The 22,072-nt window shown below is 30.7% G+C and overlaps 2 protein-coding genes across 4 annotated transcripts; one reads left to right on the top strand and one right to left on the bottom strand.

Annotated features, from left to right (window-relative positions):
- Positions 1–5,181: 5,181 nt before the first annotated feature.
- LOC124930958 (putative oligosaccharyltransferase complex subunit CG9662) lies at positions 5,182–5,986 on the bottom strand. Its single transcript, XM_047471337.1, has one exon. It carries the CDS (start codon positions 5,890–5,892, stop codon positions 5,380–5,382), a length of 513 nt encoding a protein of 170 aa, XP_047327293.1. The 5' UTR covers positions 5,893–5,986; the 3' UTR covers positions 5,182–5,379.
- Positions 5,987–9,332: 3,346 nt separating this feature from the next.
- Positions 9,333–18,252, top strand: LOC124930770 (pentatricopeptide repeat-containing protein At5g65560). Of its 3 annotated transcripts, XM_047471124.1 has the most exons (5): positions 9,333–12,684; positions 13,921–13,978; positions 14,495–14,620; positions 15,014–15,162; positions 17,854–18,252. In XM_047471124.1, the coding sequence occupies exon 1, from the start codon at positions 9,494–9,496 to the stop codon at positions 12,299–12,301; it is 2,808 nt and encodes a 935-aa protein (XP_047327080.1). In that variant the 5' UTR covers positions 9,333–9,493; the 3' UTR covers positions 12,302–12,684; positions 13,921–13,978; positions 14,495–14,620; positions 15,014–15,162; positions 17,854–18,252. The 3 variants fall into 3 exon arrangements, with proteins under 3 accessions (XP_047327080.1, XP_047327079.1, XP_047327081.1); XM_047471123.1 differs by lacking the exon at positions 13,921–13,978; XM_047471125.1 differs by lacking the exons at positions 13,921–13,978; positions 14,495–14,620; positions 15,014–15,162; positions 17,854–18,252 and adding an exon at positions 13,843–13,917.
- The last annotated feature ends 3,820 nt before the right edge of the window (positions 18,253–22,072 follow it).

The following is a 22,072-nucleotide window of genomic DNA, read 5'->3' as shown; positions in this document are numbered from 1 at the left end:
TTTTTTTATTAATTTTTTTAAATTAGACTTAGGACAAAATTCTATAGAACTGGGATAACTCAAAATTAAAGGCCATTTCTAGGTGTGTATTAGCTTTCTCAACGGCTCAATGCCAAAAATATATTAATATTATGAATTTATAATATTTTTTTATCTTCTTTTTTAAATGCTAATAATTTTATAATATTATATTTGATTATTTTAAATTATTTTAAAATAATATATCATTACATTTTAAGTCCCATTATCAAATTATATCATTTAAATTATCCATTAAAATATTTATTATATATACCTTTAAAAAATTTGATAACTCAATCTTTCATAATGAAATCATATCAAATTATGTTTTAATAATCCACTCTTTTTAACCTAATTTAGAATGCATCTTTCTTAATTATATATTATAATAGTTAAACCAAAATTTATTGGTAACGTGTTTACAATTATTTAGATTTGTATGTATGTGTAAATTAAGGACAATAATTATGAATTACCCATATGAGTTGATTTTTTGGTGTGTTTGTGTTCCTATCGAACAGTAATAAAAATATATAATATATTATCAATATATATAAAAGTTAAACAAAAATTAACAATATAAATTTTTAATATATTATATAAACTATATAAAGAGATAATTTTATCATAAAATAAATTTACTTTCTTAAGAAGATAATATAAAAGTTACCATTTATAAGTAATTTATTTTTTGGCCTCATTGTTATCTTAATATAAATGATTATATATTTAGAATTTAAGATGAATCCTTTTAATAATATAAAATTATTTTAACTTGAGCTAGTGATGGGTTATTTGCATATATTTATTAATTTTATCATTCAACTAATTATTAATCAAAATATATTTTGTTTTTGTATATAATTAATTTTACATTATATATTAATATTTTAAACTTATTTTTTCTGAATACATTATTTTTTAACAAGGCTAAGATGCTTTGACTAGGTTTGCTACCTACGTTGCATCCAAAATGTTTTAATTAATTAATATATTGAAGGTCAAATAACAAAGAAATTTCTAGCCATATTTCGGCTATCACTTTGTATATAAATTCATGCTTGCAGTCAATAGTTATAGAGGGGAATTAGGTAAATAGAAGAATTAATAATAATGGTTCGACAATTTATTGATGTTCATGGCAGCGATTTTTCATCGGTTGGAGGATCTAACAATGGTTTCTTGCTTATATGCATGGTTGTGGTATCTATTTCTATTATATCAATGTTCATATTTGCATGTGGTCAAAATTCAGACGGTGATGGAAGGCGAGGCAGCGTTGGCGGTGAAGGAGGTGGAGGGAGCGCCGCTTGTGGAGGGAGCGCCGGAGCATGTGGAGGTGGAGCTGGAAGTTGAAAGGGGACATGATCAGTTGAATACATTTATTTTATGTTTGTATATACTAAGCATTTTTTTTCATAAAATTATAAAGTAACTTGTAGAATAAATCAACTGAAAAAAAATTCAAATAAATATAAATCTATTAAAAGTATGTTTGTACGAGTGAAATTGAAACTGATTTCGAATTCTATTTCTAGTTTCACAATAATTGTAATTGAAATAGATTTTTTATGTTTGAAAAAACTATAAAATTATAATTTATTTTCAATTTTTATGTTTAAAAATAAATATAATAAAAACAATTTTGTATATTATTCGTAATATTATATAACCTATTAGCATAGGTAAGTGTCTTGTATATGGTTTGATTCATAAAGCAAAAAAAAATCTGATTCTACGTGTTAATTTTATAAAGTAAAAAAAAAATAGTTTGACACTAAATTCTTAAAATAATTTTAAATATATATATATATATATATTAGTTTAACCTATTAACTTCCTAAATTAAAAATATATATATTCAAAATTTTAACTTACTAAACAAAAATAAATAATCATTATTCAAAATTTTAACTTACTAAACAAAAATAAATAAACATTATTTGACATTTAAACTTTCTAAATTAAAAAAAAAAATTATCTATTTAAAATATTAATCATTAAATGATAAAATAATAAATAAATAAAATTTGAAAAATATATAAATATATATAATTACAATTATGAACTAACAAGAGTTAAATTAAAATTGATAAAATAACATTGGTTTGAATTCTATAGAATAGAATTTCAATTTTTAATAATCTAAACAAACTTAAAAATTAAAATTGAGTCCAACTCCAATTCAATTATTACCGAACACACTCCTATATTTAACTAACTTAAGATTCAGTCTAAAGATTTTGTTTTTTTAAATGTGAGCTTTATTTAAAAAAAAGTAAACCTAAATCAACAATGAGTGTAGCTTTTGACAAAACCTTAATCATATAGATTTCAATGAACAATCATTATGGTGAAACCAATTAAACTGTTTTATCTATCTATATATATATATATATAAATATGTTTAATTTCAAAGTGTTTGGATTGTCGGGTCGAGAGCCATAGTTAATTTGGATATATGTGAGAGTAAATGAATATTTGGGTCAGATTGTGGTTTGACATGTCCATAAACTTAAAACGGTTAAAAATAAAATTAAAAATGTTATATGTATATTTCGAACTTACAACCTAACAAAATAAGTATAATCTCTTAATCAACTAAGCTAACAAGACTTTATATTTTAAATTCAACACCAAATTTGATGAACGTGAGATATTTTTAATCAGTTTTTAATTAAATATATATATATATATATAATTATGTTTAATTTCAAAGTGTCTGGATTGTCGGAATTAAAAGTTGTGGTTAATTTGGATATATGAGTAAATTGATACTTTGGTCGGATTGTGGGTTGATTCACCCATAAACTTAAAACGGTTAAAAATAAAATTAAAAATTATATATATATATATATATATATTTCAAACTTTCAACCTAACAAAAACAAGCACAGTAACCAAGTGTGATTGAAATGTAATTTGCCGAGGGTTAATAAGCCGGTAACAATTAAAAGTGGTTAAAAAATATGAATCAAATATTTAATTGACCAAAGTGTGAAGTCATAATGTTAAATGTTAAAAAATATAAATCAAATATTTAATTTATCAAAGTGAAAATATAAAGTCACGACATGAGAAGTTAATTGAAAAAAATATGTGATAAGATATTTGAGAAGATAAGTTATTTTATAGAAATGAATAAAATGTTAAATTAGAATGTTTTATTTTTTATTTTAATATAATTTCGTGAAATTTTAAACATTGAATGCATGTTAAAATTTTTTTATTAAATTTATTTTGTTTATATTTGATCTGTGTGCATATATATTAATAATTAGTCTTAGCCTAAAGTATAAAAAAATGTAATATTTTGATATATAAATAAAAAAAAAAAAATCAAGTAGACTTGTATAAATTAATACATAAATAGAACTTTTTTATGTAAGGATCATAAATTTTCATTTATTTCAGATCAACTCCTACCCAACTTTCAAAATGATACCAAAATGGGTTTCTCTGGTCCAATTCAACCTAAAAACGAAAACCCAAAATAAGTTAAATTTATTATTTTCTCCTTTCAATTTTGCATATTTTGTTTACATATCCAATTTTTTTTTAAATTATAAATTGTTTCCTCTAACTATTGATATATATTAATTTTATATGTTTAATTTTTTGTTTTTATCTTATATTTTTTATATATCATAAATATATAAATTTATAATAATTAACAAAATCAATAAAAAAACAAAAAAAATAATTTACTTATATTTAATTTATTTATTTTTATAAATTATTAATTTATAATTAATTTTATCACAATTAGTTAGTATCGAAAAAATTGAAAAACTAGTGTAAAAAATAATAGTTTGAAAATAATTTTTTGTAAGAAAATTTTTGAGTGGTAGATTTGATAAGACAATTATTTCATTTGAGTTTGGAAATAGTTTTTGAGTTAATATTACTTAAAATACTAAATTTGACCCTTTTTGGGTGAATTTGATCAGTTTTTGACCGATTATTTTATTAATTAGTTCAATATAAATCCTAATAAATGCAATTACAAAAAATAAATAATTATAATACTAAATACTTTATGAGAACTCATTTTAAATTAAATTGAAACCACCACAAGTGCAACAATAAATATGATTTTTGTGTTATTTCCTAATTCTCATAATTTCACTCGCTCATAAAAACGAAATCCTCTAATTTCTCTTGTTTCAGTAGCTCTTTCAAACAACTCCAAAGGGTAACATAAGCATCATCTCTTTACATTTGTAAACAGGGAAGAACTCAAGCAAATCTTGTTAGAAAGATACATAATTGATATTTTCAAACATTGGGTCCAAATCTGATACACCTTAAAAATAGACAAAGACAAAAAATTGCTCTACAATTTCCTAGGTTTTAAAAAAATGTGTTGGAGCATCCTACAAACTCTACAGATTAAGGGTGACACTAAGAAATAGAATCGTATTAAGGAGGAATTAGCACGACCCCTCGTAATCATGGTCCCCACTTTAAGGAGTGGATGATCCCGAGAACATAAAGTATAAGTTTGCAACATGCACTTGTAAGGTTTGGAATGATAAGAACTCAAGAATGTTTTGGAGCAAGAAGTCATTAAAGAAATAGTAAAAGCGATCCAAGAATGTGAATTGACGCTTCAAGAATGATGAAAAAAATGTTAAATACAAAGTAATTGTGGATGTAACTAGACATAATAGGTTTCATTTCAAAGTGTTTTACAAACTTTTATTAATGCCAATTTAATAATCTAAGGTTGTGTGATTTCAGGTGTATTCAGCCAACCACACAGTTCATATCATATTCACTAGCAGTTTCTCAGCTAGATCTGGATCAAGATACAAAAAGTCTTGAATTCATGTTCAAGATATTGAGATAGAATGCTCTAAAATGAGCAATTGATCTCAGAAATTAGCAACCTTTTGATATAGAAATTGATCTCAGAAAATAGCAGATAACTACAATAATGCATATAATGTTCTGAAATGAGCCACCTTTAGCTACTACATAGTTAGGTTTGTAAGTTTAGCCAAATCTTGAACATTTTAACCTGGGTCCTAGAATTTTAAGAAGATTAAGCAACTAAGCTATGTGTCTTTACCTGAAAATATGATTCAATGGATGAAGCAAAAACACAGAAAACAAGCTACAATATCAGATAAATCACACAGCAGCTAAATTCATGACTCAAAACAATGGTGCATTAGCATATAAATATATATATCTTAAGAGGATTCAGTCAAAGAAGAAGAGTCTGATGCATCGAAATTGAAGTCTATTAAAACAGTAAAAATTGATAAAGAAGCTTGAATTCAATAATCTAGAACACTAAACTCAATCCAAAAAGAACGTATTCATCAATCAAACAAAATAACCCAGAGAAATTCACCTAAGATAAGATGGAATCTTGATGCGGATGAAGAGCATACTCATGATATAAGCGCCAACAATGGATGCTACACCAGCAGTAGCAAATGATACCTTAATACTCTTAGCTCGATTACGATCTAGGGCAAGATCGAGAAGAATAATGCCAACTCCACCTAAAACAAACATAAACCCAGAAGAGAGACCTTCGATGATGTACTGTCCGTTGACTCGGCCAGGAAGGAATACAACAGGTTTGACGGTGCCGGTAACTCGATCCTGCGTTGATCCGATACCTGGTGGCTCAACTATGACGTCGTAGACGATACCGGAGACGACCATGAAATAGGTGAATAGGAGAAGAGAAAAGACGGTCATAGGGGAGGGGAGAGTAAAAGAAGGTAACTTTAAGCGGAGACGGGGAAGGTGGAGGAAACTGTAAGGGAAAATGTTGAGGATTTGGAGAAATGGATCGATTGAATAATCGGAATTGGATAGATCGGAGACTAGGGTTTCAGATTTCGGCGCCATTTTCTTCGGTGGTGATTAGCCGGAGGAAGACGATGGTTTTTGGATCTTTCTCGGTCTTCTTCCTTCAAGTAGATGATGATGGTGGATACATCAGATGATCGGGTCTGGAAATTAGTATTTGAATATCATATTCAGTAACCCGGTTTGATCGCTTTTACGGGTCAAAATGGATTATTTGAAATGATGTTTTAGATTTTGGATATCTGGGATTGGACAGTGTTTATACCAATTTTTTTTGATAAATTTGTTTGGAAATTATGTTTTTTGAGATAATATTTAGAATATAACTTATTAATAATAGTTTATTTAATTCAAATTATAATGAAAGAAATAACAATAATGTTTTTTTTTTTTTAATGTTTGTCCCTTTTAAACACAAATAAATAATATAAATTAATGTTAGCTCAAAATTAAAAAATATATATATTCTAATAAATAAAATGTATATTTTTCCACTCAAAATTGTTTTTTTTGGATAAATTTAAATTTAGTTACAAGAAATGTTTATACTAATTAAGACTCCATTTGATATATTAGTTGGATATCAAATCTTATATATTTAGTAATTCATATTCGAAATGTTTTAAAAAAAAATATTTCACAGTAATTTAAAACAAACAAAATTAAATTAAAAAATATTATAGTTGTAAAATTTATTTGTTATTATACAATTTTTTTTTAAGTTGATGCAATAAGATATAAATGATAATGGTTTAAGCATAACGATAAAAATAATATAAAATATAGTGTTTATCTTGTTACCAAATACACTAAAACACAATAATATTAACTATTTGAGAGCAACATGAAAATATCAACCAAAAATGTTTATTAACGAATAAACATAATATAAAATCTAACAATAGCAAGTTCAAAGATACTTAAGAAGATCAATGAGTTCACCGACCAGTTCCATCAGTTTTTCAAAAGAGATCTCTAATATCGTTATAATAATAGCGTTTGGAGTAAATGCATCGGTTGACAACGATCAATAAATTTCATACGATTCCTTTTTAGTCAAATAGTTCACTAAAAAATAATCGAGATATGAACTTATCGACTTAATCCAATCGAGTTCATAGTTTCTATTTAAACATTCCAACACTAGATAATTGACTTAGACATCACTCACTCAAATATTAAACATCGTTCAAAATATGCTTCAAATTGTCGTCACTCTTTGCAATGCAAAATCAAGTGAGGTGTCATCTTCACGTCTTCGCAACACATTTTGCAGTAACTAACCATAATACACTATTTTTTTCATATTTTATTCGTTAATTATACCATTATTATTTGAATAGACCATATATATATATATAACATTATTACGTCAATTATACTCAATTATACCTTATATTTGACCATATATTTATATTTAAAATGTTTTAAGTTGAAGCGGAAGTAATAACTTTAATTAATGCTAGCAATTATAATCTGAATTGTCCCGTTTGGGGTAAAAAAAAATTCGATTTGATTAGTAGTTAACTACGGATAAGACGAGAATGATATTTATGTCTCCACTCCACCTTCACCTTCTTGAATATTAATAAACACAATTAAATATATAATATTTATAAGAGTTTTAAGTTTTTTTTATAATAATATGAATTTTTAATATAGTATAATATATTTTATATAAAAAAATTATTTTATCATATATTTTTAATTTGAAAAATATGTATGATATAAACGGTATCATGTGAGAAAACCAAACAAAATATAACAGTGTTAAATAAACTTTCAAAGGAAAACACCCGATAAATGGTAAATAAATTTTCCATTAAGAATGTTTTGAAGTGGAATTGTGGAGAGTAATTGTTTTTTTTTGGGGGATAAATGTAAATTTGGTTATACTTATCCTCAATTAAGACTTTATATCAAATCTTATATATTACTTGGATATCAAATCTTATATATTTAGTAATTCATATTTGGCATGTTTTATTTATTTTTTTATTTTTTAAAGTAATTTAAAACAACTAATTAAACAAAATCAAATAAAAAATATTCTTTCTAAAATTAAGTTGGTATATTTATAAAAGAAAAATTGTTAATATTTTTTTTATAAAAAATCATGTAATATAAATAATAGTCGTTTAAACATAACGATAAAAACGAACAAAACATAATAAGATTAACCATTTGAGAGCAACAATAAAAACATCAACAAAAAATGTTCATCAACGAACAAACATAACATAAAATCTAACATTAACGAGATCGGAGATCCTTAAAAAGATCAATAAGTTCACCGACCATTTCCATCGGTTTTCCAGAAGAGATACCCCTGTCATCATAATAATAACATTTTTCAGTAAACACATTGTTCAATCACGATCACTAAACGTCATAAAGTTACTTTCGAGCCAAATAGTCCACGATAAAATAATCGAGATTCGAATTCATCGACTCAATCTAACCAAGCTCACAGTTTCTATCCAAACATTCAAACAACCGACGATTGACTCAATCACCACCCACTCAATGTTAGTCATGTTCCAAAATAAACTCTAAATCATAATCACTCCTTAATAATGGAAAAAAAAAAGTGAGGTGTCATCTTCACATTTTCGCAACACATTCTGTAACACTATTTTTTATATTTTATTCGTTAATCATTACATTAATTGAAATATTACTAATAGTTCAGTTATTTGAATAGACCACATATATAACCTTATTAAGACTTTATATTTGACCATAAATCGAACAAATCAAATATTTTTCAGTTCATATTGGATCGGTGTAACGATTGAAGATCATTAATTGATAGTTTCATAAAATTTAACTCACTGGTATAGTTGAAATAGAAAAATAAAATAAAAAGATTAAAGTCACAATTCGATTCATAGGTCATGACTTTAGATAATGATAGCAAATTATAATCCGCATCACGGTTTACAATCTGAATTATCCCGTTTAGGAAAAAAAATCAGTTTGACAAGTAGTTGACCGTATATACGACTATAATGATATTTATGTCTATATTCTAAATCCTTAAACACTAATAAACACAATTAAATATATAATATCATAATTATATTAATTCTTATTTCATAAATTTTTTTTTATAATAATATGATTTTATAATATATTATATAAAAAATCATCATTTTACATAATTTGATCATTAAATTTTTTATTATTTTTTTAAAAATATTGATATAAATGCTATCATGTGAGAATTTTTCGAAACCAAACAAAATTAAAATAGTTATAAAATAATTTTTCAAAGTAAAACAATAAATGAATTCTTTACCTCGTTGACCACTCTAATTGTGAGTGTCATCTTTTAACTTTCTGAATAAAAAATAAATAAATCATATAAACTAATATAATTAAAATCTCACAAATTTTTTTTTTTTAGAATAAATAAAAAAAAACAATTAGGTACAAATTGAAGGTATTATCTTTCTCCTCCAAAATCAAAACCTCGGCTGGGTTGAGAACTGACTGCCTCCTAGGGCCGCCAGCTTCCCTTTCTTTGCCTGAAGAAGAACGAAAGAACATACATTTCATACAAATACTCTCCCTCCTTTGAATCACCAACTTTTCCTCCCTCATTCCATTCCATGTACAACTTTTCAATTATCAATTCATGAATGGAGAACTCTCACTCTTCCCCTTTCGCCATTGCCCCCACAAAAACATGATACGGATCACGACGGCCACCCTTTCCGTCACTTCAATTATCAACTCATCATCGCCAGGTCAGTCTGCTTTCATCTCTCTATCTTCTCTATTCATTTTCAGATCTCTCTCATCATCCGTCGCCACAGCCTTCATCAAGCAACAACACCCTTTTGATCTCTCCTCAGCCAATTTAGCGCCGCCATGCGATCTTACATCTCAAATCATATCCATTCTTTCTCGACCCACTTGGAGAAACGACCCGTCTCTCAAGAAACTAGTCCCATCTGTATCGTCTTCCCATCTCTCCTCTCTTTTCATCCACAATCCTCATCTCAACCCAGATACTGCTATCGCTTTCTTCAACTATCTTACCCTCAGACCCACATTCAAACCCAGTGTCCAAGCTTATTCATCCCTTCTCACCATTCTAATCTTGAACAACCGTCTTCGCGTGGCCGAGAATATTCGTAGTTCCATGGTTAAATCTTGCGAATCTGTGGAAGATGCTCAATTTGTTATTGGGTTGTTGAGAAAAATGAACGATGATGAAGGTGAATTCACATTTAAGATCACACTTAAGTGTTATAATTGGTTGTTAATGTCATTGTCCAAGTTTCTTATGATTGATGAAATGAAGCGTGTGTACAGAGATATTCTTGATGATAAGATTTCTCCTAATGTATATACATTCAATACAATGATTAATGCTTATTGCAAGATGGGTAATGTGAAAGAGGCTGAGTTATACCTGAGTAAAATTTTGCAAGCTGGGTTGACTCCTGACACTCATACCTACACGTCGTTTATACTTGGAAACTGTAGGAGGAAGGAAGTTGATAGCGCAATCAAGGTGTTTGATTTTATGCCACAGAAAGATTGTAAACGTAATGCAGTTTCCTATGCCAATCTTATTCATGGTTTATGCGAAGCTGGTAGGATTGATGAAGGTCTCAAGCTATTCTCCAAAATGGAGGAGGATAGTTGTCAACCGACTGTTCGGATATTTACTGTCCTGATTCACGCTTTATGTGAGTCACGTAGGCACACTGAAGCATTGGATCTATTTCACAAAATGGCGGAGAAAAACTGTGAACCAAATGTTCATACTTACACAGTTTTCATCGATAGTTTGTCCAAGGACAAGAAATTTAGTGAAGCCAGAATAATGTTGAATAAGATGTCTGAAAAGGGTTTGATTCCTACTGTAGTAACGTATAATGCTTTAATTAACGGATACTGTCAGGAAGGTATGGTTGATGCTGCATTTGAGGTATTTAGCCTGATGGAATCGAAAAACTGTTTCCCAGATGTTCGAACATTCAATGAGTTGATTTGTGGGTTTTGTAAGGTGAAGAAGGTTCACAAGGCAATGATATTACTTAATAAGATGATGGAGCATAAGTTATCTCCTAGTCTAATAACTTATAACCTGTTAATAAATGGGCAGTGTATAGAGGGTCATCTCGATAGCGCTTTTAGGTTATTGAATTTGATGAACGACAATTTTGTGGTACCAGATCAGTGCACTTACGGTAGTCTTATAGATTCTCTATGTAAAAAAGGAAGGATGACTGAAGCTCTTTCCCTTCTCGATTCCCTCAAGGAGAAAGGTATAAAGGCAAATGAAGTGATATATACTACTTTAATAAATGGATGCTGCTTGGAAGAGAAATTTGATTCGGCTCTCTGTTTATTCGAAAGGATGGTTGCAGAGAACTGCTTTCCTAATTCACATACTTTAAATGTTTTGGTAAAAGGGTTGTGTAAAAAGGGTGAATTACATGAAGCTTCGAGGATAATAGAGAGGATGGTAAATATGGGTGTCACGCCCACAGTTGTTACTTACTCAATACTTATTGACCATTCCTTGAAAGAGTATGACTTTGATCACGCTAACAAGATATTCGATCAAATGATTTCCTTGGGGCACAAGCCCGACGTGTGTACTTACACATCATTTCTTGTAGCATATTGCAACCAAGGAAAGTTAAAAGATGCAGAGACAATGATGGCTAAAATGAATGATGAGGGTTTACAGCCAGATGTGAAAACCTATACTGTTTTAATTGATGGGTATGCTCGAGCTGGATTTATTGATCGTGCATTTGATATATTAAGATCAATGGTCCTTGCCGGTTGTGAGCCGTCTGATTATACATACTCTTTGTTAATCAAACATCTCACAAAAGGCAAGTCAATTTCAAATGTCAATCAGATCAACATTGCTGATGTGTGGAAGATAATGGAATTTGATACTGCATTGGAGCTGTTCGACAAAATGCTTGCACATGACTGCACACCTGATGTGAATACTTATGGCGCATTGATTAAGGGACTTTGCAGAGAAGGTCGGTTTGAAGAAAGCTGGAGATTGGTGGATCACATGAAGGAAAGAGGAATACCTCTTAGTGAAGATGTATATGACTCACTTCTCAAGTGTTGTTGCAAAATAAAAATGTACTCGAAAGCTCTTACAATTGTGAATAATATGATTGAATACGGGGTTTTACCGCATTTAGACCTGCAAATTAGGATTATCTGTGGATTATATGAAGAAGGGGATGTTGAAAATGCTAAAGAGGCGTTTGTTTGTCTCCTCAATTATGGGTACAATCATGATGAAGTAGTGTGGAAGCTTCTGATTGATGGGTTACTAAAGAGGGGGCTTCATGAAAGATGCTTTGAATTGGTGAAAATCATGGAGGAAAATGGTTGTCAGCTTAGTCCTCAAACATATTCAATGGTGGTTGAGAGTTTAGAAAAAAAAACATGAGTTTTCATATGTATCAGAGTTGAATTCTTTAACTGTTTCACATGAGCTTCCTTGGATCTTTCTCACATGTGTCTTCATGCATGGATCCTCCCTGATTTGGGATTGTATTTTGAGATGGGACATGTCACTGGATGTTTTAATCTTGGGAGTATTTAAGATCCTGAAGTGCTCCTTTTGCATTAGGGCACGGTTCTAGGATGAATGGCACAAATGTAAAATGTTGACTCTCTTCTGTAAAGCGATATTTTCAGGAAGGGATGAATTCTATATGGCAAACATGCTAATTATCATGTGAATTCCCATATAGTGATGAGCTCCATAAACAGTGAAGAGTTCCAGTTATGGGCAGAGTTTATTGACTCTTTGCTCTTTATGAGAAAAAGGTTAGTGACTCTTTACAATTTTACATTCTTGGTGTGTTTATGTATTTCATTTAGATGTTGTGCTCATTCTTCCTCATTGCTTTTTTCTAATGCAATCTTATATGTTTGGGATATTATTGACTTGATTGAGAGCCTTAGACAATGATTTGGTTTACGGTTTGAGTTTTTGTTCCTGTCTTTTTGTTTCTTTACTTTGCTTTGATTGTATTGTCCCTTTGTTCCCTTATTTGCGCCTTCTTTTTTGTTTTGAAATTGAACTTATTTAAAAATAAATAAAATCTTTATCAGTGAAATAGGATATGGAAAATCCCCAACCTCTAAAATCTCACACCTTAGTAATATCTTGCATAAAAAAACGTGTCTCGTCACTGGCTTGCGGATGTGGTATTGATAAGAAAGCTAAATTCTCCCCACTTTCAGAAGCTTCTCATATAAAGACTCCTGAATGTCAGTAGAACTCTCTGTTCAATAGTAAGGTGTCTGGTATTCTGTTTTCTGTTTCTTAGTCATGCATGATCAACATTTTCTTTTGTTCTGAATTGCCTTAATTTTTGCAATTTCTAAGTTCTTACAGATCTCGTATTTACTCTTCAGTTAAAAAATGGTACATACAAAAGTGAACAAATAAAATTGTTTTTCATGCTCAAATGAAGTTTTGAGGAGGTTTTCTACTAAAGAACATAAAGGAACGCGATTTATATGTTTTAGACTATAGTGCAGAAGGAGCTAACTGGATTTTAGCAAATCCTTTGTTTAAGCTCAGGCATGCTTTTCTGTTTAAGTGTTTGCAATGATAATCTCTGGTGTGACGTGTGATACATTTAACATTGTTGGTTGTATGTGGATCTCTTTTTTGAAAACGTTGATAAGTATTTGTTTTAACCAAGCATCATTTATCCTGATATGGTTTCTAACCAATTTGATATTGAATTTATTGTCCATAAATACTATTTTGCTTAATTTCTTAGAAAATAGTTGGTCAGATCAGTGCTTGTGCTATCTTAACATATAGGAGAACACTCAAATGGGGGTCATAGAGATCTTTTATTGGTAAAATGATGTGGGGTATCAATTAGAAGATATGGAGCTGCTTTGGCCCAACATGATCTCTTTATGCTTAAATTTTTCTTTTTATGTATGGTCTATAATTTATTTCAGGTTAGGGTCAACATAGATTAGATTAACATGCACATCAATTTTCCCTTTAAACTCGGACCTGATATCAAGTATTATTAGGTATGGAAGATAGTATTCTTCCATTTTCTCTGGTGATTGCCATCTTCATTCATCACTGGTGCGTAGCCTAATATCTGTTTTCCTTCCTTTCTGATTCTCCTACTGCATCATATTCTCTACTTTGGTTGTTCTGTTTGTCCCTGCTTCCTTCCTGTGTTACTAGTATTTTTGCACTTCCTTTCTCTTGTTTTACATGTATTTTATATGTTCACTTCAGTTCTTTCATGGTGCACTTGTTTTCTTTCTAGTTCTTGATATATGGAGTCTAGATTCTTGCTGCCTACTGGTTTGATCCCAATTCGGTTCATACTGATTTGTGCTGCTGGTTGATGGCCCTCGATATGGCTTTTCATTTGTTCTTATCATTTTTTCACTTTCTTATTTGGGGTCATACTTAATGATTGTTGATAGTTTTGAGCCAACTAGTTGCATATTTTCCCATGATTTATAGCCAGAAATTCTTAAGGTCTTTTCCAGTCTATTGTGTATGCTGTTTATTGATGTATTAAGCATTGAAGTGTAGTTATCTCAAATATTTCATACTTAGTTGATTCAATGTGTTTGCATTTTGCAGTAATACCTGAGGAACTCAATATGCTGCTTGTTAATCTTTTGATTGATTGGAATGTTCACTCGATCAGAGATTCAAGGGTTCTGCCAAGTGACTGCTGCCTGTCAAATGAATGAGCATTTTGTTCAAGTAAGTGACCATGCTTCTTCCTAATTTATAATGTGTTCTTCATTTTTCTACATTCTTATTTTTTTTCTTTCTTTTCGATTCAGATTCTACATTCTTATCATTTGCACATGGCAATCTTCTTTTGTATATTTTATTTTATTTTTGAAATGCTAAAGTTTGTATTAAATATTAACAGAGTTGTCGCGAAGGCGACTTCCATACCAAGTCTTAACACACTATCTGAATAATTTTTAATGAACAACTCTACCCTCATGTTATGTTGAATTGACTGTTGTATATTTTATAGGGTGTGTCAATCTTCCATAATTCCATTTTTTTAATCTGACCTCTACATGTATAAGACTTGATTTTGGATCAGTAACACCATTTTTGTTTGCTATCTTACTTTGTCAGTTGAATAAATCATCAAATGAAAACCTCACGCACGGTTCTGGAACGGAGTTTCTTTGATTCGAATTGCGACCGTAATGGATGTTAGCTCAATCCGAAGGAAATTAGCCAAGGTCTTAAAGCTCAAAAGTGATCTTGCTTCTCTTACTAAGGTAGACATCTATTTTCCTGAACTGTTATTGCTCTACTGAATCTCTTGTACCATAACCTAAATAGCAAGTCATTTAAAGAGCTATCGGTAACAACATCATTTGATCATTGTTTACGAAATTTAAACTTTCCTTGTTTTGAAGCTAGAGACAATATATCTTCATTTGTCTTGTTATTAAACCAAATATGATGTAAAGCTCTCACATATATCAACATTGTGGTCTATATTATCTCAAGTCTAAATTCAAATTCAAATTAAAACTCTTAACGTACGTAAACATATAAAAGTTCAATATTATACCAAATACTGTCATTTTAGAAGTTAATTCTCTGAAGACATTTGAAGCATGCTTAGTTCTAATTTGAAGTCTCTTCTCTAATAATTTGACCTAGTCCTAGAGTAGTGGAAATAAGAATTTTAAGAAAAAGAGTTAAGAAGAAATAGTTCATATATAGTCATAGATGTTAACCGCTTGTATATTGTTCCAACATTATTTTATAAGTGGTGTTAGATTGATCTTTATGTGGTATAAGTTTGTGCATACGTACAAGATTATAAATGTTATATTTGTCCAATTTGGAAACACTTTTAATTTCATTAAACTTTACTTACTAATCTTAATGAATATAATATTAATAAAATATATTTTTTTTAAAAGTTTGTGTTATTTTGAAATATCGCAAGATGCAATTTCACTAAGTACTAGTAACTACTGAAACGTGTCTCTTAAATAGGCAAACTTCCTAGGATGGAGGGAGGTAAAGACTATATAAGTCAAAAGAACAAAAGGAAAACTTACAAGTTATCATGATAATACTTGCTTATTTATACAATTTTTTAACTCTTAAAAAAAGAGGAACCAAAAGAACCCTTGAACAATTGAAATTTGCAGAAATCCATCCACATACTAAGTTTGGATGTGAACTTGAAGAAATTCATCTTTGTTCCTTGGATTTTTCATTAAAAATTCTCATGCTAGGGTGCATGCAAATAGAGCTTCAACTTTTACAATAGAACTAATATATATACCTTGCTACTCTTTCAATCAAACTAGCTTGTCGTACACTACTGTCTTTCTCTTGAACATTATACAGCTTAACTCCATAGGGTTAATATCAACCATACAACTCTACCTTTCACCAAACAAACATTAGTTAGTAAACATTAATGATTTTGTCGTACACTACGGTCTTTCCTTTGAACATTATACAACTTAACCCCATAGGGTTAATATCAACCATACAACTCTACCTTTCACCAAACAAGCATCTATATGTAGTAAACATTAATGATTTTGTCGTGCACTACGGTCTTTCCCTTGAACTTTATACAACTTAACCCCATAAGGTTAATATCAATCATACAACTATACCTTTCACCAAACAAGCATCTATACTTAGTAAACATTAATGATTTTGTCGTACATTATGGTCTTTCCTTTGAACTTTATACAACTTAACCCCATAGGGTTATTATCAACCATACAACTATACCTTTCACCAAACACGCATCTATACTTAGTAAACATTAATGCTTTTGTCGTACACTACGGTCTTTCCTTTGAACATTATACAACTTAACCCCATAGGGTTAATATCAACCATACAACTATAGTTACTATACCTTTCACCAAGCAAGCATCTATATGTAGTCAACATTAATGATTTTGTCGTACACTACGGTCTTTCACTTGAACTTTATACAACTTAACCCTGTAGGGTTGATATCAACCATACAACTATACCTTTCACCAAACAAGCACTTAGTAAACATTAATGCTTTTGTCGTACACTATGATCTTTCTCTTGAACTTTATACAATTTAACCCCATAAGGAGTATATTACCATACAACTGTACCTTTCACCTAACAAACATCTATATGTAGTAAACATTAATGATCAAAAAATGAGAAACATGGTTGATATAATTCAGTCGTTGTAAGGAGGCCTCTAACGGGTGCATTGAGATGAAGTAATAGCTTGAATGTACAATGAATTCACATGCGACAATGAACAACATATTTAAGTACATCTCTAGTAGTTAGGAAGAATGTCATTAGTCAATGGAGATTGATAAAGGATTTTTAAAGCCCATTCCAAAAAAGGCAAAGGATTTGCTAAGACAAGTTCAGTTATAGAATCAAATAGTTGCCTTCTCCTAACTTGTTAGGCTTTCTATTAGCAATTGACAGTATTTAACTTCTTTGAGTCATCATTTGTTTCAGTCTAGATAGTAATAACATAATTAATATGCTAAGATTGTAATGTCATTCACTGTAGTAGTAACTCTTACAGTTACTCTAACAAAAATGAAATAATTTTTTGTAGTTCCTTGGTTTTCTTTCCTTTAATAGCTGAATCTAAGGCTATGGGTTGCTTTTTACTGCTTGAAATCTCATTATTTTATTATGTTTTTCGCGGTTCTGATTAAACCAGGATCTTTTAAAATGGTAAAAGTTCCATTACTTCGATGATACGTTAACTGAAGCAAGAATCATTTTGTTCAAGGGAAAAGATCTTCTTAAAAGTCCTATAGAGTTGATCTTTTGGATATTTTCTAAATGGTTGTATCTTTCTTGTCGGTTAGAGATGCATTTTGATGTATGTTAAGCCCTCCAAAGTGCTTAATTTTGGTTCATTTGTGCTATCATCTATACTAAAGGTAACATTTGCTTCATTTTTTACTTTTTAGGTGTTTACAGACAAGTACTTGAAGAAATAACATAAACTGCTTCATCTGCTGTTGGGAAACCAAAACGAGCCTTTGAATTGCCATGATTCCATAAAGAAGATTTCTTAGAGGTGGAGGATCAATAGACAGTGTGGGCTTTCAGCGATCATTTCCCAGCAAATGCAAACCAAGTTATAGTTCATTCATTGGACAACTTTTGGGGACGATTAGTTTTATAATATCACTTCTTAGCAAAAAAATAATATCAGAACCATCAATATCCTCTCGAATGCCTCACGAAATATCCTAATTGGGAAATAAGTTCAGTTGCGGTTCTAACTGCCAATTCTTTCCAACACAATCACTACACGCTGCTTCTAAGAGTGGGCTTTGGTTAATTTAAGCTTAGATTCCCTTATCCTTTGCGTATTGTTTTTGTAAACTCGACGAGAAACGATACTTGGTTGTGCATCTAATAATTGAAGTTTTAACAATCACTACACTGTGCTTCTAAGTGGGCTTTGGTTAAATTAAGCTTAGATCCCCTTATCCTTTGCAGTTTGTTTTTGTGAACTCGATAACTTATAGAGACGAGAAATGATATTTGATTGCTAATCTAATAATGAAGTTATTGGTTCTAGTAAACAATATATTAGGTGACGGTTTGCATGCATTTTCTTGCTATTAGCTTAAAACTAAATACAAGGTTACAAATATATAAGAGAAACTTAACAATCTGGCCTTTTAACTACCAGATCAGATCTTCTGCTACCGATTGCCGTGTTCCCCTGTGGCGCACCAATCAGATTGCAGCATTATTAATTTAATAATAAATCAATCTGGGCAGGAGACGGAGGGAGGGAGAATCCGGAATCCGGGTTTAGGCCCGGGTTCACACAAGACGCCGTTAACGGAAGCGCCCGTTAACGCCAGGAAATAATATAATATTCAGATAATACCCAGATAAGATATCTTCGCTCTGATCTACACGCCCATTGAAATGACCCTCATGTAAACCCCCCATACCCACCCATGAGAAGACCGTCTGCCGTTCATGAAAATACACTTACACGTCCATGTAAAGACCGAATTGACAGTCATATTATATTTACGTTTATTAAATATTAATTTAATTTATTAAATAACACAGGCAGCGATATAATATTCGCTTCAAGTAATTCAATCTTTTATTTTCTTGGATTTTTTATTTACTTTTTTTATTTAATTTTTTTTTGCCTCGAGACTCGCTGGAGCGAAGATATATTTGCTTCAATTAATTTTAATAAAAACCCCATGTAAATCCCCCCTACCCACACATGTAAAGACCGTTTGACTACCATGTAAAGACACTTACCCGTTTATGTGAAGACGAAAATAACATGGATTTTATATTTCCGTTTATTAAATATGAATTCAATTAATTGAGGATGACATGCAGAAACCGAACAAATCTTCGCCTCAATTACGGGCTCGTTATATTTTCCTATTTTTTGCCTCGAGACTCTCTGGAGCGAAGATATATTTGCTTCAATTAATTTTAATTGAAACCTCATGTAAAACTCCCCTACCCACACATGTAAACCCCGCTTGACTACCATGTAAAGACACTTACACGTTTATGTGAAGACGAAAATTACATGGATTTTATATTTCCGTTTATTAAATATAAATACAATTAATTGAAGATGACATGCTGCAACCGAACAAATCTTCGCCTCAATTACCGGCTAGTTTTTTTTTCCTATTTTTATTTTATTTCATTTTTTTTGCCTCGAGACTCTCTGGAGCGAAGATCTCTTTGCTTCAATTAATTTTAATAAACACCCCATGTAAATCCCCCCTACCCACACATGTAAAGACCGCTTGAATACCATGTAAAGACACTTACCCGTTTATGTGAAGACCAAAATTACCTGGATTTTATATTTCCGTTTTTTAAATATTAATTCAATTAATTGAAGATGACATGCAGCAACCGAACAAATCTTCGCCTCAATTACCGGCTAATTTTTTTTTCCTAATTTTTTTTTATTTCATTTTTTTTGCCTCGAGACTCTCTGGAGCGAAGATATATTTGCTTCAATTAATTCATTACTTTTTTTCTTTATTTCAATTTTTTCGCTGGAAAAGAACATTTGTTCGCCTAGACCATGTTCCATGTAAAATGGATTGAATAGTCGCTTCTCGAGAGAACACTTATTCGCCCCTGGTCCCTGTGTCATGTTACATGGAATGAATAGTCGCTTTTCGAAAGAAGACATGTTCGCCCAGGTTACATGAATATATATACCCCCTAATATGATTATTTTATTATCATTTCCGCCCGATTCATCTCTCTCTCTTCCTGCCTCCTTTTCACGGCGATTCGTAACCGGCTCCCCGTCGACCGAACCTGAATCCACATCTTCACGACTCCTCAATGGTACGTATTCCTGACTAGTAGCTTTTAATATTTAGGATTATGGAACTACTACACTAGATTCTGTTATGTGATGTTGTTGTCTCTTTAATCTTTTGGAAACCCTACTCTCAAAATGTTACCTTGACTGTAAATCAATGTTATTTTCATGCACGTGCAGGCTGCCTCAGCATCCGTCCAAAACTTTGGCAAAGATTGGATTTTATGCCCAAATCAATTAAGAAGTGAAGAGATAGTACTCTTCGTTACATTTCTCCCTTATTTTTCCATATTGTTTAAGTTTTCATCCTGTTTAACTGAAATATTTATGATTGTTCTTAAACAGCACTTGATGCAACAATATGCTAACACATGTGGTGCCACGGTGTCAATGAGGTGGCGAGACGATGTTACCCACGTCATAGCATCCACCGATTCTAATGGTGGATGCGGTCGCACTATCAAAGTATTGAAGGGCATATTGAACGGGAGTTGGGTCCTTACCATTGATTGTGAGACTCTGTTATTCTTAACCCTTTACTGTTAACTCAATATTCATTTTCACATATATGAAACTAAAAACACCTATTGCTTTTATACAGGGATAAAATCATCAATCAGATTCAACTGTTACGTGGACGAGGAACCATACGAGGTGCAGCGAGATAATCATGGGACTGTGGGCGGTCCAAGAGCTGGCAGAATGCGTTATTTGAACAATGTAAGTTTTGTCTTATTCCCTCCTCCATATGATATTCAATTGTCCATCATTACTAATAATGTATTGTATTTTCTTTCAGCTGCCCAAACTCTTCGACAGTTACACCTTCATATTTGCAGGGGAATTCATCCCGGCTTACAAACTTGATCTTATGGGGTTTGTAATTGCTGGAGGAGGTACAACTAAAGAAATGGAGAATCCATTTGTCGAGCCCGAGGACGACAAAACTATAGTTGTATACGACAAGTCTAGGCACGATGTTAATGAACTTGTTTGGGTATTTGAGGCAGAGAATCCTCTGAAGACATATTTGGATGTGTTTGGTGTTCCTCACACAAGCTTGCTAGAATCCATTGCTGCTTGTGATTTGCAGCCTTTGTTTTTGTAATAGACATGTGTTGGTTTAATTTGTTACTTAATATTTGAATATTTTGCATTCTTGAAAATTCAATGTCATATTTGATTTCAGAATTATGTTTTTTGTTCTTCGAATTCTTTTTTTTTTAAACATCAGCCTTATATTTAACTAAATCTTGAAACATTAACAAATACTGTATAAATTGTATAAATTGAAGTATAAATTTGATAAATAATTAATATTTTTTAAAACTACTGTCAAAATAATATTTGTAAAACAATTGTCAAAACAATAATGTGAAGAAATCTTCGCTTACTGATTGATTGATTGATTTATTAATTTAATTTCATAATAATTTTTGTCATTTAATTATTGAAATGAAATAATTTTTTTAACAAGTCACCTCACCGCCACCTAACACCTGCCACCTTTTCATTAAATGCTGCATGCAGCAAGCCATGCTGCTAAGCTAGACAACTTTGTACTCTTCTCTCTCTCTACTGTACGACCATTTCTTCGCCGGAGTTATACTACATTGTCTACCATCGACCTCTCCTTCGCCGGAGACTTCATTATAATATCAATCCGTCTTCCTAAATTATAAAATGGTTTGTTTTTGAATGTCATCTATACCTCCTTTACTTTTCTTCCCAACCTTTTCTATGTTTTTTGAATCATCGACATGAAAAGGTCATGTTCTTTTTGATTATCAGGAAGGAATACGTATCAGCGAGAATGATATGGACGAGAATGATATTATTGA

This window comes from Impatiens glandulifera, chromosome 3 (genome assembly GCF_907164915.1).
Source record: "Impatiens glandulifera chromosome 3, dImpGla2.1, whole genome shotgun sequence".
Classification (NCBI taxonomy): Eukaryota; Viridiplantae; Streptophyta; class Magnoliopsida; order Ericales; family Balsaminaceae; genus Impatiens; species Impatiens glandulifera.
The sequence above is the reverse complement of the archived record's forward strand: the minus strand, read 5'-3'. Positions and strand labels throughout refer to the sequence as shown.